At 35.5% G+C, this 14,867-nt stretch overlaps 2 protein-coding genes across 2 annotated transcripts in view; one reads left to right on the top strand and one right to left on the bottom strand.

Annotated features, from left to right (window-relative positions):
- Positions 1–843: 843 nt before the first annotated feature.
- On the bottom strand, positions 844–2,939 carry LOC120072805. The gene is made up of 2 exons (XM_039025319.1): positions 2,551–2,939; positions 844–1,314 (listed from the first exon to the last, which is right to left on the bottom strand). The coding sequence occupies exons 1-2, from the start codon at positions 2,716–2,718 to the stop codon at positions 1,114–1,116; spliced, it is 369 nt and encodes a 122-aa protein (XP_038881247.1). The 5' UTR covers positions 2,719–2,939; the 3' UTR covers positions 844–1,113.
- Positions 2,940–14,319: 11,380 nt separating this feature from the next.
- Positions 14,320–14,867, top strand: part of LOC120078271 (uncharacterized mitochondrial protein AtMg00860-like) — a 2,332-nt gene continuing 1,784 nt past the window's right edge. The window contains exon 1 of the mRNA XM_039032495.1: positions 14,320–14,487. Within this exon, the coding sequence (XP_038888423.1) occupies positions 14,320–14,487 (168 nt within the window). The remainder of the gene's footprint in view (positions 14,488–14,867) is intronic.

The following is a 14,867-nucleotide window of genomic DNA, read 5'->3' as shown; positions in this document are numbered from 1 at the left end:
CATAATCAAAAAAATTCTTCTCCTCACACCCACAACCATAACCTTGGGAGCATCATGTCCACTTTGCACATAAGCCCTTCTAGTTTAAGGAGGAAAAATTATTCAATAAGGCCACTACACAATGTTACTATCTAATAACCGTTGGATGTAGATACAAAAGATTACATACAACTAATAATCACGAGATATATATTTGTGAAACTTTTATGGTTTTTCTCTTATACCTCCAACAATTCGAAACTGTCAGCCACCTTTCGATGGCCTCTCCAAATAATTCTCCTAAAGGAGGTATCTTACAAGAAGTCAATGTTAGCCATCCAATATTCATAACCCCAAAAAACTATAGACCATTCACCATACTTAGCAAACCTTTAAAAAGAAGGGGAAAAAAGAGTAAAGCCACCAGGAACCAATTTCTTATGATCACAACTCTAGAACTGTAAGCATTGGGCAACATGAACTATTAACCACATTAAAGAAAAAGTAACTAATCGCTCAACATATTAAGGAATTCAGAATAAGCAAAATAAGCTTAACGTCTACTTGTCATCAGTTATCTCTTTTACTTCACTACAAACCCAGATTCCTAACTTGACTGTCACGCTTAATTCTTTGGCCAAGATCACTACATATCAGTGGATCTATCTAACACTCCACAATCTATTTCCTTATTCTACCAAGCAAATATCAAATCCAACAGTAGAAGCTTTTAGCACTTTTAGCATCTGAACTCATTTGACCATTTGACCATTGGAGTTGCTTCAGCAAACACACAAAAGTTTGTTAATCGCTTCACAAAGAGATTCTATAAATTGCTGGGTAATTAAACAGTAGACTTTCACATCAGCAAAGGTTTTAGATAATAGTCTAATATATATGTTTTAGAGAAAATCAAAGGCAGGAGGAATATGAAATGACTAATGATCCTCAATACAGTCTATTATCTAATCAATTAAGGAAATAACATGATCCAAGGTCAGTGTTTAAATCCTTGTCTGTACTGGTCATTTGTTCTATATAGTTATCAGGTGTGGAAGAATCAAAGAAGAAAGAACAGCTTCTATGAAAAAGAAACAAATAAACAAAGCTTCTTTACAGGTAACCTGTAGGCATTCAAGGGCTTTTTGGTTGTGAAGCATTACGCCCCGGTTGCTTTGCCTGTCCAAAGTTGGGTTTTGTGAACCAGGTGGTATAAAGAAACTGCTTATGAGGTCCTACGTGATTGCAAATTAATCTTAACTTCTGCCGTTCCCTCATCCATCTCATCACTATTTTCATATGCCTTTTGCTTGTTAATCCCCTCAAACCAACTTCCTGGAAAGGAATAAACATAACAATTTTCAACTTTGTACATTGCCATTTACATATAAAGCATACTAACAAAAAAGCACCAAGTTACAGAATAAAAATGATCTAGAACTGTGACATTTTCCATTATAGTTGAGCTGTTATGCCACATCTATATAGTTTCTTTTTTTTTTTTTTTTTTTTTTTTTTTTTTTTTATGGTGCTTCCATTGAGAGAAATGAAATACAAGGGTACACAAAACAACAGCTCCAACAAAAAAAACAGGGAGTATGACTCTAAGTACAGAAATAGACTACAATCCAAAAGAATAATGCCAAGGTTACAATTACAAAAACAATCTAAACTATCATGGGTTGGCCTAGTGGTAAAAATGGAGACATAGTCTCAATAAATGGTTAGACGTAGTCTCAATAAATGGTTAAAATGTCAAGGGTTCAATCTATGGTAACCATCTACCTAGGAATTAATTTCCTACGAGTTTCCTTGACACTTAAATATTATAGGGTCAGGCGAGTTGTCCCGTGAGATTAGTCGAGGTGCGCGTAAGCTGGCTCGAATACTCACGGATATAAAATAGAAAAAAAAATTACAAAAACAATCTAGTGACGACGCCCAGAAAGGAAGCGTTATTCCTAGCCACCGCCAAAACTTCCTTCATCCGAACTCTCCACCTCTCTAAAAATTCTATTATTCCTCTCAGACTAAATTCTCCACAACACAAATAACATCTGTTGAGGGAGAACTCAAAAGCACCCCCTCCATCTGAGCCCTGCCATCTATATTCCAAGCCCAACAACTTGAAGCTAAAAGCATTTTCATCAACGATCCCCAATGTTTATGGGTGTTGAGAATCGGCATTGCTCATTTCACTAGGACTTAAGCAACTCAATACATCAAGAGAACATCATAGTATCCTCTTCTAAGGCCTTGGGATTGACTAAATATATATAATGTCATTATTTCTCCAGAATTTTGAGGGCCACAATGCTGGAAAGAGGCAACATTTCGCCTGAGATGAAACTGCCTCAGACAAACCATTCAATAAGAATACAAAACCGAGTTCTCATTTCTAACTACAGGTCACAATTATGCCCCAATTTAAAGAATCAAAGTATTTAGCAGAATTCAATCATTTTGATTTCTGTGTTAATATAATTCTTGAATGAAGAAATGAAGATATGGAATTAAATTTGAAGCAAAACATAGAAATGACGGAACGGAAACAGAAAGAGGCATGGTTACCTGAACGCGATCCCAAGTTTCAGCTATGGTTAGCGGACCATGCTCCCTAACGATGTCGAAGATGACTCTAGTGATCGTCTGCGTTTGCTCCGGTGGAGTTTTAAGTTCAATCGGCTTCATCTTCGGCTTTGGCTTCGTCGCAAAATACCTTACTGCAGTCCAAAACATACTGATTGTGTTACTTACAAAACCAGACGGAATAACCCCAATAATCCTAACCTAAGCTCCGTTCTCAGAAACTACATCGGCGTGATAACCATCGGTCTGGGATTCAGGGGAATGGTTGCTGGCGAGGAACACCGGCGACTATGGCTGGGTTTTGAGAATTTCAAACGGGGAAGTTCGGGTTTTTTGTATATTTTCGGCTGGTTTGAGGGTTTAGGGAAATTTGTACGGATATTAGCACAATCCCTACTTTTTTTTTTAGTACAAAATTAAAAGGAAAAAATAAATAAATAACGGAACAAAACTTATATTAAAATCATTCAATCTCTATTTTCACATTTGAGTCCCACAAAATCTACAAAAATATAAACTATTTGGATATCTTCAACAATTCAATGGAGAAGTTCTTCGCTTATCTTCATATTTCTCCCTCAAATCTTCTTCTTTGCAATATGAGTCACTTTTCTATTACATTTTATTAATTATTGTATTTCAATATCTTAGATGTTTTTTTTAATTATATTTCAGTGTTTGTATTCTATTTTGTGTTATTGTTATTAACTTATACACTAAATTTATCTATATCCTAGATTTTTTAAAGAAAAATAAAATGTATCTTCAACGTATCGGTATCTTCGTTTTTTTAGAAATATATATTAAAAAATATTAAAAAAATAACACATCCTTAGACGTATCCGTATCTTAATTTTTTAGAAATTGACGAATCGCCGTATCCGATCGTATCCGTATCGTGTAGTCGTATCTGTGTCTGGCTTCATAGGATATTACTTTTTAGGATCTAAAGGAAAAAGAGTCCGAAAATGGATTTTTCTTTTAAATGATGTTATTTTAATAATTATTAATAAAAATAGGGTTGGTGGAAATTATTTACAAAAATAGGTGTTTGAATCATGTACCTGGTACACGATTACCTCTAAATCTCTAAATCGTGTACCCAGTACACGATTACCTATGACCTGGCACGGGCAGATTGCCACATGGACAGTCATTGAATGTTGACCAGATAATCGTGGATGGGGTCCACAATTACCCTAAGTCGTGTACTTAGGTCCCTTAAACCATTTATGGCCTTTTCCTCTTCCTCCCATCCAAAACCTTTCTCCTTTTCTTCCTCCTAACTACTGTCGGTCACTAACTCCGCCGTCGTCCATCGTCTTTGATCTTCTTGTTGCTGCCGCCGTGAGCGGATCTACCACCTATCGTCTCCAATCTTTGTGCACGGTAAAACTTTTTCTTTATTTTTTTTCTAATATATGAATTTGTTTATAAAAAATGAAGATTAATTCATTTGGGCTGATTTATAGATTTATTTATATGATTTTATATCATTTTTTATAGATTTGTATACTTGGGCTGATTTAGGTATGTATACTTATAGATTTGTTTGTATGATTTTTTTCTTTTTTTTTTTTTTTTGTTTTTATTTGGGCTGATTTAAATATATACTTTGTAGATTTGTTTATATGATTTTTTTTTCTTTATTTTTTTGTTTTTATTTGGGTTGATTTAAATGTATACTTTATAGATCTTAGATTTGGGTTGATTTAAATGTATACTTTATAGATCTTAGATTTGGGTTGATTATTTTTTTTGTAATTGGATTGTTGAATTTTTATAATCTATACTTTATAGATTTTGTTGGGCTATTTTTTGGGTGATTTTGTTGGGTTATTTGTTGGGTTGATTTAAGAAGATCTTTGGATTTCTTAACAAAGAAATAATTTTTTTTTTGTCATATTAACATATTTTTTGTCAACTATTACAGTTGAAAAAATTTGAATAAATATGTCGATGCGTTTTTAGTCATTCTTGAACCTAGAAAAGATTGAGAGAGTGATATTGATGTTGAACTTCATGAATTATTTGGAAATGATAGAAGTGAGGAATCTGATCTTGAGTTGCTACCGTCGATATTTTCACCCAAATAGATTGGGAAATTACTAATTCAACATGTGGATGAGGGTCAACTTTGGAGGAAAGGAGTATATGTGTAGATAATTCTAGTTTAATACAGAAAGAAATGTTATTTAATACAAAAGAAGATTTACAACTTGCGGTAGAAAAATACTGCACGACAAAACACTATGAGATTATTATAGTGGAATCAAATCAAGATATTTGGTATGTGAGATGCAAATAGTGGAAGGATGGTTGTGATTCGAGGTTACGAGCATGTCGGTGTAAAACTCATAGGATATTCGAAATCACCAAACTTGAAGGGGAACACTCATGTTTATATTCAGAATTGACACAAGATCATTCACAACTTGATTCAAATTTGATGAGTATCGAAATCCAAAATTTGGTTAAAGCTGATCCTGGGTACCTGTGGCCCTACTCCAGGAAGCAATTAAAAAACAATATGGCTATAATGTTAATTATAGACGGATGTGGCAAGCTAAGAGAAAAAAATTGATTGTTGTGTTTGGTGATTGGGAGAAATCATATTCAGTGCTTTCGTATTGGTTGAGTGCTCTTATTCATTACAATACAGGAACACGATCAGATTAGTATATCCTTCTGTCTGATGTGCCAGGTATGACTATTTTTGGTTGAGTTTTCTGGTTCTTTGGTCCTACAAGAAAAAGGTTCAAATATTATAGACCATTAATCCAGATCGATGGAGCTCATCTCTACAAAAAGTATAAGACAAAATTATTGGCCGCCTTATCTGTTGATGCAAATTGACATATATTTCCCTTTGCTTTTGCTATTGTTGAAGGTGAAAATTCGTCCAATTGGTCATAGTTTTTGTGGGCATTGCGTGATATGTTACACAACGAGATGGTATTTGCTTGATTTCTGATAGACATAAGGGCATTCTTGCTACAATTATTAATGAAGAAATTGGTTGGAATGAACCTAGAGCATACCATCGATATTGTCTCCGTCATGTTGCTAATAATTTCAATACAAAATATAAATCAAAGCAACTAAAAGATTTGATGTTTAAGGCAGGAAATCAACATCAAAGGTGCAAATTCATTCGGTGCATGAAAAAGTTGAAACAATTAAACCCTGAATGTCTTGAATATTTTTCTAATATTGACTTGGAAAAACGGACCCAATCACATGACGGTGGGTACTGCTATGGGAGAATGACAAGCAATGCAACTGAATGTATAATGGTATTTTCAAAGGTGCTAGAATGTTACCAATTACTTCTTTTGTTAGGCTAACATTCTATCGCACAATATTATATTTTGAATGTCGAAGACAAGAGATTAGTGAAGCACTCAACCATGGGGACATGTATATAGAATATGCCATGAGAAAGCTTAAGAGGTGAAAAAAACGAGCATCTACACACACAGTAACATCTATTGACAGGAAAACTCAAAATTTTGAAGTACAAACTAGCATAAGTATGATTTCTCCCTATAAAGGACAAAACACACAAGTTTTGAGTTTGAAAGAAGGAACTTGTTCTTGTAATAAGTGGCAATCATTCAAGATTTCATGCTCTCATGTAATTGCAATTTGTAATTATATGCGTTTGACATACATACCTCTTATTAATGAATACTACAAATTGTGTCATTTCAAGCGATGTTATGAAGTTCGCTTCCATCCAATACAACACTTAGATTATTGGCCAGAATTATCATTTACAGGAGTTCGTCCAAATGCGGACTTACTAAGAGAATAGAGTCGGCCAAAAAGTATGCATATTCATAATGAAATGGATTGGAGAGAGGAAAGTAAAAAAGTTCGATGTACAATTTGCAATGGAGAAGGACATAACAAGCGTACTTGTTCACAACGTATATTAGGTGCTTCCTCTTCGGACCATTAAATTTTTTATGTAATTGTAATTTTTATGTACTTTTATTTTTTATGTACTTTTATTTTTTATGTAATTGTATTTTTACTTGTGTTTTTAATGTAAATGTAATTTTTATGTAATGAATTTATTTTATCTAATTCATTCTTAAGAAATAAATTTTGTTATGTAATGTAATTTGAACTTCTTAGGTAATGCAGCCATGTCCTTCTTGAAGGAACTCTTATCAAAGAGACTAGTGAGCAGAAGCGAGATCGTTCCAAACTCCATTGTGACAGAACATATACATTTATAATAAAATAGTAATAGTTATGCATAAACTCTAAATTACAGCATGCTTCAAAAGGAAAATACTAAGGATCAAGAGAAATTACCTTTGAAGAACTTTTCTTTTCGTTCCCTCGATCTAACAACATGATCGTTCACCAGCACGAACGTCACGCCTCAACAATCTCCTCGAACAAGAACAAATAACACTTGACCCTCGAACAGTAAGTAGATACCACCAGAAGGCTACCTTGGTATTCTTAGTGTGAAAATCTAGGAGTTATGGACTCTGTATGGATTTGGTAGACGGTAGGAGGAATGGACAGATCGTATAGATAATCGAGTAAGTGGGAGATGACTAAAGTCTATCGTATAGATCGAGTAGTCAATCATTTAGAAAACAAGTGACTTTCATATAGAAAACTCGTTGCACGATCGTGTATGTTCTCAAGCTATCGTATAATAATAATTCCTATAATTAATGTATCCAATACATTAAGTCAATTGTATGAGATGCAATTTAAATATATCATATATAATCAAATTTCCTTCTGTTAATTTGTACCCTTCAAACTAACCAAAAAACTGATTCTCAACATGAATCTGTTGAGCTACCAAGAGGACTTTATGGACCTGTAGCTTGAAGCTCCAGCGGTACGTGAAATAATTGACTAAACTTTTTAATCACGATATCCACCATCCGTTAACTGTCGAGCATTCCACTAAAGACCAAAAATTGCATTCTTCGCGCTACAGATATATTTTTGTGTCCATTGGATATAACTAATCAACGGTACGATGACCCTTCACAAATCCCTCGTAAGTACAGTCATGCCAATTTACCGTTTTGACCCTATAATTATATCTAACTCCTTAAGTTCCACTGATTTCTTTAATGAACAATACATCATAGTCCTACTATGAGTAAATCCTTCTCAGGCCAAGAGAAGGTGTGACGCCACATTGTTCAAGTCTCGGAATCAGCCCTTAAGGGAGCAATTTATCTATTTACCCCTAAATCGGGGAAGGAGTGAATTCCGTCTTGTGTAGCTAAGTTCCCAGCTCCCCAATCAGACGAATCTCCAAAGTAGTAGGTTTAAGTTAGCGATCTGGCCACTCGCACCCATACGCAAAGAACCGCCCTCATAGGTAGGAGTTCCCAACTCACTCAGGATTAAGGTCATGTTACTTATGGTCATCCTCATGAAATGAAAGTCTCTGCCATGAACGACGTTATATAACGAGACTAAACATTTTATGGTCCGGTCTTATACAAACTCTTTTGTATAGAGTATCCCCACTCGCATGTCTAATACATGAATGGTCAGGATCAGACTGTTTGTAGCACTTTACAATACTTGTAACATCTACAAAGCGAGCCACACTCGTAGTGTCAACAGGATAAGGTTTCCCTCCTTTATCCATACTACAGACTATTTAGGTTATCACTTGAAGCACGATCCACTTGTATGTCATCACATACATATTTAAGTTATAACGATAACCAGGGATCTTAGTTTATTGGTTTGTGGTTAATGCAACTAAAATATCTCATATTTCAAAGACTATAGTGAAGAAAATATCCCATATTATTACATCATAATGTTTGTTCATACAGGTGTTTACAAACTACTGGACCCTACAAGATTTAGGGCATCAGCCCTAACACTTCTAATCATGTACAACTATATCAATAAAATACTCATCGTTCACAATCGATATGGGATAGTTCTTCTACCGTAGTTTTGGGTTGTTAGAGTAGGGAGGCATCTGCACAACATATTATCCCATTTGATCCAAGTATTATTCCCTACATTGAACAGACTGGTTTTCTTAGGGTTGCACAGATCAAATTTATCCAACTTGATTGGCACCTCATTACTGCTTTAGTTGAGCGTTGGAGACCAGAGACCCACATATTTCGACTGCCTTGTGGGGAATGTACGATTATGTTGTAGGATGTTGCCATTCAATTTTTTCATCGTATAGAATAATTTTATCGAATAAGTACAACAATTTTCAGTACAACACAATTTATCAGAGTTGAGTTCAATGTGTGACCAAACATTAGTCAACATAGAAACTATTATTCAACAAACAAGATGACTCAATGTTGCTAATACTGATCGAAGACGTATTCGTCGTAGACGACAACGAAAATTGGGTGAAGCTAATTTAGAGGCACACAAAGATAACCCCCATGTGGGGTAAGGGCCAAGGTGTCGTCTTTAATTTCAACTTCTATTTTCAAATTAAAGAACTAATTGTAAATCTTTTTTAGTATCATGTGATCTTTTTTTATTTATTTATTTATTTATTTGTAGAGAGATGTAAAAATATAAAAAGAAATCGTTGACCGGGTTCACAATTATGGAAATCGTGGACCCAGTTCATGAGTACGTGCTCGACCAGTCCACCAACTGTGCTGACATGGTGCTGACGGGATTAAAGCCTAATCGTATACAGGGCACACAATTTCCCTTCCCTACCAAAACTACCCTATTTTTGTCAATACTTTCCATTCTTATCTATTTTTAAAAATTCTTTCCCATCTACCCTATTTTTGTCATTAATTTAAAATTGCATTATATTCTTGAACTTGGTCCCGAAAAATGATCACTTTTTACTTTTTAAAATTAGTCCGCTTTTTGAAAACTTGTTAAACTAGGTATTTTCGGTGGGCAAGATCGATCATCGAGATTTACTTAAAACAATTAATTTTTTTAAAAAAACTTATCAATTGTTTTGATACATCTAGCCTAATTTTTGTTTCCACAATTATATGAATTTCTAAATTTTCAAATGAATTTGCCAATTATCCAAATGGATTTTTTCAAATGGATCTCAAATGATTGTATTTTGATTTTTAAATTATCTTGAAAATTTTAATTTTTTTAAAAAAAAATTAGGTAAGATATGGAAAATATATAAAATTTTGGTATTAATCTCGGGCAGATTAACATTAAGATTCTATATATTTGGGCTTTCTTAGTGAATTCTCGGTAGATTAACATCGAGATTCTATACATTTCTCAAATCGTACTTAATTTTTTGCAAAATTTGATCTTTCTCAAATTTTAGAAATCATAAATCGATGACTTGAAGTCCATTAAGATAATTTGTAAATTCATGTAATTGTGTAAACTAAAATTGAGCTAAAGATTTCAAAAATTAAGTAAATATTTGATATGACTTTTAGTAAAGATAATTGATTTGGAGAAAAATTGAAAATATATAAGATTTGATATAAAATTTAGAGGATTAGAAAAATTAGCAAAATCTTAATCTGTCCAAGATGTACCGAGAAGGCCCAACATAATTGATAAGTTAGAAAAAGTTAATTTTTTAACTAAATCTCGGTGGTCGATCTCACCTGAGATAGACCAAGAAAAAACTAGTTTAACAAGTTTTGTAAAAAGCATGCTATTTTTTAAGAGTGAAAATTTGAGAGTGTTATTTCTAACAATTTCTCAAAATAGCCAAACATTAAAAAATGTTCGGTCTTTTGTTTATGTCAGTTGCATGTGAAAGTATCAATTTGACTTCAAAACGTGCAAGGGCTTGGTACTCTAAAAAAATTTCGCCCATTCCTCTCATTTCAGGTTCATTCCTCTCACTTCTTCCTCTTATTCCTCATCAGACACAATAACAATTTTTTCTTTGATTTTTTTCTTCCGTTCAGCTTCTTCCTCTCACTCCTTGGTCTCATTCTTGCTTCTTCCTCTTGCGTTGTAATGGCCTTTTTCTTCTTTGTTTTCACAAGTTCTGTTGACTCTTTAAGTTGGTACTAGAGAGGTCATTTCTGATCTTACTATAGGCAGCCTCAAGTTATTTTTAAACAAGAAACAATATATGTTATTAGATGATGTATATGTTGTTCATAAAATTAAGAGGAATTTAATTTTAGCTTTTTGTTTGATTGAATAGATGTATTCTCTTTTCTTTTCTGAAAATAAAGTGTTTACTTTTAAGAATGAGATTGAGTTTTTTTTTTTAACTTCATTAGAAAATAACTTGTATGTACTAAGGCCGGTAGTTACAAAGATTGTTCTAAATACTGAAATGTTCAAAATGGCAGCAACAGTAAAAAGACAAAAAAAAAATTACTCTAAAGAGAATGCCTATCTTTGATATCTAAGATTAGGTCACAATAATCTCAATAGGAATAAGAGATTGGTTAAAAGTGGAATTCTTAATGAGTTAAAAGAAAAATCTTTGTCAGTATATGAGTCATGCCTTGAAGGCAAAATGACAAAATAATTTTCTACTAAAAAAGGTTATAGAGCTAAAGAGCCCACGAAGCTTATACATTCAAATTTTTGTGGTTCGATGAATGTAAGAGCTTAAGGAGGATACATCATGCTTATTATGATGGTGACATAACCTTCAAGTTGGGCATGAATATTTCATCTCTTTCTTAAATGATTATTCAAGGTACAGGTATCTCTACCTAATGCAACGTAAGTTTGAAGCCCTTGACAAGTTAAAAGAGTATAAGGCTGAAGTTGAAAACTTGTTAGGTAAAAAAATAAAAACACTACGATCTGATCATGGTGGAGAGTATATAGACTTACAATTCCAGAACTATATGATAGAACATGAGATTACGTCTCAACTCTTAGCCCCAAGTACATCTCAGTATAATGGTGTATCATAAAGGAAAAATAGAACGTTGTTGGACATGGTTCAGTCTATGATGAGTTATACTCATCTTCCAGACTCGTTTCAGGGTTTTGCAATGGAGACTACTTGCTACATTCTAAACAACGTTCCCTCGAAAAGTGTTTCTGAAACACCTTTTGAGTTGTGGAGAGGTCGTAAAGGTAGTTTATGCCACTTCAGGATTTGAGGGTATCCGGCCCACGTGCTTGTGACTAACCCAAAGAAGTTGGAACCGCATTCGAAAGTTTGTCTTTTTGTAGGCTACCCCAGGGAAATAAGGGTGGATACTTCTATGATCTGAGTGAGAACAAAGTATTTGTTTCTACAAATGCTATCTATGGAAACCAAATACATAGCCACTTGTGAAGCAACTAAAGAGGCTGTTTGGCGGAGGAAATTCCTTACAGATTTGGAAGTTGTTCCAAATATGGATTTTTCGATCACTCTCTATTATGATAACAGTGGGGCTGTAGCAAATGCGAAGGAGCCTCGAATTCATCATCGAGACAAGCATATAGAGCGAAATATACCACTTGATCAGAGAGATTGTGCATCGCGGTGATGTGATAGTCACGAAGATTGCATCGGAGCACAACGTTATTGATCCCTTTACAAAGGCTCTCACAGCTAAAGTGTTTGAGAGTCACTTAGAGAGTCTGGGTCTGCGGGACATGCGGCATCTTGTCTAGGGCAAGTGGGAGATGATACTAGGGTATGCCCTAGTTTATCATATATTGAACATGTATCTTGTATTGTACATTAGTCTCCCGAGGCATTAGAACAAGTGGGAGATTGTTGGGATTGGTGTCCTAATTCTCTTGGAACCTCGTAGTTTGTAATTTATACACATTATTATGAATAAAATAAGAGCTATTTCATTCTGGCATTTACTCATATCCAATAAACAAAGTTCCATGGTTATTGTATGTAAACTTAAGCATGTATATGAGATATACATGTGGATCATGCCTTAAGTGATAACCTAAATAAGTTTGTACTATAAGGATTAAGGAGGGATACCTAATCCTGGTGGGCATGAATATTTCATCTCTTTCTTAAATGATTGTCCAAGGTACGGGTATCTCTACCTAATGCAATGTAAGTCTGGAGTCCTTGACAAGTTCAAGGAGTATAAGGCTGAAGTTAAAAACTTGTTAGGTAAGAAGATAAAAACACTACGATCTGATCGTGGTGGTGAGTATATGGACCTCCAATTCCAGAACTATATGATAGAACATGGGATTGTGTCCCAACTCTTGGCCCCAGGTACACCTCAGCATAATGGTGTATCAGAAATGAGAAACAGAACCTTGCTGGACATGGTTCGATCTATGATGAGTTATGTTCATCTTCCAAACTCGTTTTGGGATTTTGCAATGGAGACTACTTGCTACATTCTGAACAACGTTCCCTCGAAAAGTGTTTCTGAAACACCTTTTAAGTTGTGGAGAGGTCGTAAAGGTAGTTTATGCCACTTTAGAATCTTGGGGTGTTCTACCCACGTGCTTGTGACTAACCCGAAGAAGTTAGAACCGCATTCGAAAGTTTGCCTCTTTGTAGGCTACCCCAGGGAAACGAGGGTGGATACTTCTATGATCCGAGTGAGAACAAAGTATTTGTTTCTACAAATTCTATCTATGAAAGCCGAATACGTAGTTGCTTGTGAAGCAGCTAAGCGTAGAGATGCACCGGCGATGGACAAGCGAAATTCGTGATCGAGCCACTGGGACTAGTTTTTACACTTCCACGTCATGAGATTTAAAGTTCTTTTCATGTTTCTCTTAACTTTTAGTTTTGATGTTTAAAACTTACTTTTAAGAATTGTTTTTCAAACTTATTTATTGTCCTTTATGATTTATGGGTACCCAATATTGTTTTAGTATTTGAATTTAATGAAAGTCTTTTGAACTTACCTTATTTAATTAGTATTTATTTCGCCATAACTAAGTGTCGTTTTGAGTTCCATGCAGGCATGCATTTAGTAACGGCCTAACTTAAGTCCTAGGGGTCGGGTCGTTACAGTTGGTATTAGAGCCCATGTTTTGGGTTCTGTAGACTGACTTACTACGTAAGTTTAGATAGTCCCTGTGGCCCAATAACAGATCCCTCGTCATCGCCAGGTACGTTCTACTGATGAAAGTTTCAATGCATATATGAGAACAGTAATGTAGAGTTTTAAATGCATGATGTATGAGAAAGACCTAGAAATAGCTAGTTAACATATGAATTTATGACAGGACATGGCACTTAAACCTAGAACAAGAAAGACAGTTAGAGAATAAATGCAAGAAAAGAGAGCTAAGAGTAGCCAGAATGTTCAGGCAGCTTCAAATCCACCTGTGACCCAAATTGATGAAAAGGCGATGAAAGATAGAATTAGTGAAGCTGTTGCATTCTCTCTAATGGGAAAGCTGCAGGAGTTGATTCGTAGCACGATGGCAGAACAGACTGCCCAGACCCAGGCTCAGGAGGAACCGATGCCAACCGAGTAGTTATAACAGACCCGACCGTAGGATAGAGACATGCAGGGCCTGTCTCTTAAGGCTAAACATCTAAGGGATTTCCGGAAGTATGACCCTCGCCCCTTTGATGGATCATTGGGGGACCCCACCAAAGCAGAGATGTGGTTGTCATCTATTGAGACAATATTCCATTTTATGAGGTTCCTTGAAGAGCACAAGCTTCAATGCGCAGTCTTCATGTTAACTGGTAACGCGAAAATCTAGTGGCATTCAGCAGAAAAGATGATTGATACTGATGGTGAACTTGCAACCTGGGAGCAGTTCAAGGAGTGCTTTTATGAGAAGTACTTTTCAGCCAACACCCGATACAACAAATAGGCAGAATTCTTGAACTTTAGGTAGGGAGTTATGTCGGTGGAGGAATACGAGCAAGAATTCGATAAGTTGTCTCGCTTTGCTCCTGAACTAGTAGCCACCGAGGCAGCAAGGACAAAGAGATTCATCCACGGCCTGAAGAGCGGATTGCAAGGGATGGTGCATGCCCTGGATCTCAAGACGTATGTTGCGGCACTACAGGTCCGCCATGAGGATTGATTGCTGGACTCCCACAGTGGGACGAGGAAATACAGTACGTCGCTCCGATAGGGTATGGGACCTCCCACAGAGTCAAAGAAAACAGGAAAGGCTAAAACACGACACTGGATCCTGAGCCCTGAACCTAACAAGTACGCGCCAATATCACAAGATGAATCTCTCATGAGCACAAAAGAGACAGCACAAAGGCGTTCCCAGCGTTGTGGTAATATGGTCAGGGAGGAAGCAAGGTATATTAGCCAATACTGTGAACCACATGATAAAAGTGTAAAGCACAATCACCTTATGGACGATTGTTCTAGTCGGCTCTAGGATCTTTTTCGCATATGGCTAGAAGGTCAAGACAAAATGCCCGAGGGACG

This window comes from Benincasa hispida, chromosome 1 (genome assembly GCF_009727055.1).
Source record: "Benincasa hispida cultivar B227 chromosome 1, ASM972705v1, whole genome shotgun sequence".
NCBI classification, from domain to species: domain Eukaryota; kingdom Viridiplantae; phylum Streptophyta; class Magnoliopsida; order Cucurbitales; family Cucurbitaceae; genus Benincasa; species Benincasa hispida.
The sequence above is the reverse complement of the archived record's forward strand: the minus strand, read 5'-3'. Positions and strand labels throughout refer to the sequence as shown.

Excerpts from the sequence above, each read along its gene's own strand:
- LOC120072805 (XM_039025319.1), bottom strand. The coding sequence starts at position 2,718 with ATGTTTTGGACTGCAGTAAGGTATTTTGCGACGAAGCCAAAGCCGAAG. Across the intron at positions 1,315-2,550 it reads AAACTTGGGATCGCGTTCAG|GAAGTTGGTTTGAGGGGATT; the intron begins GTAACCATGCCT and ends ATTCCTTTCCAG.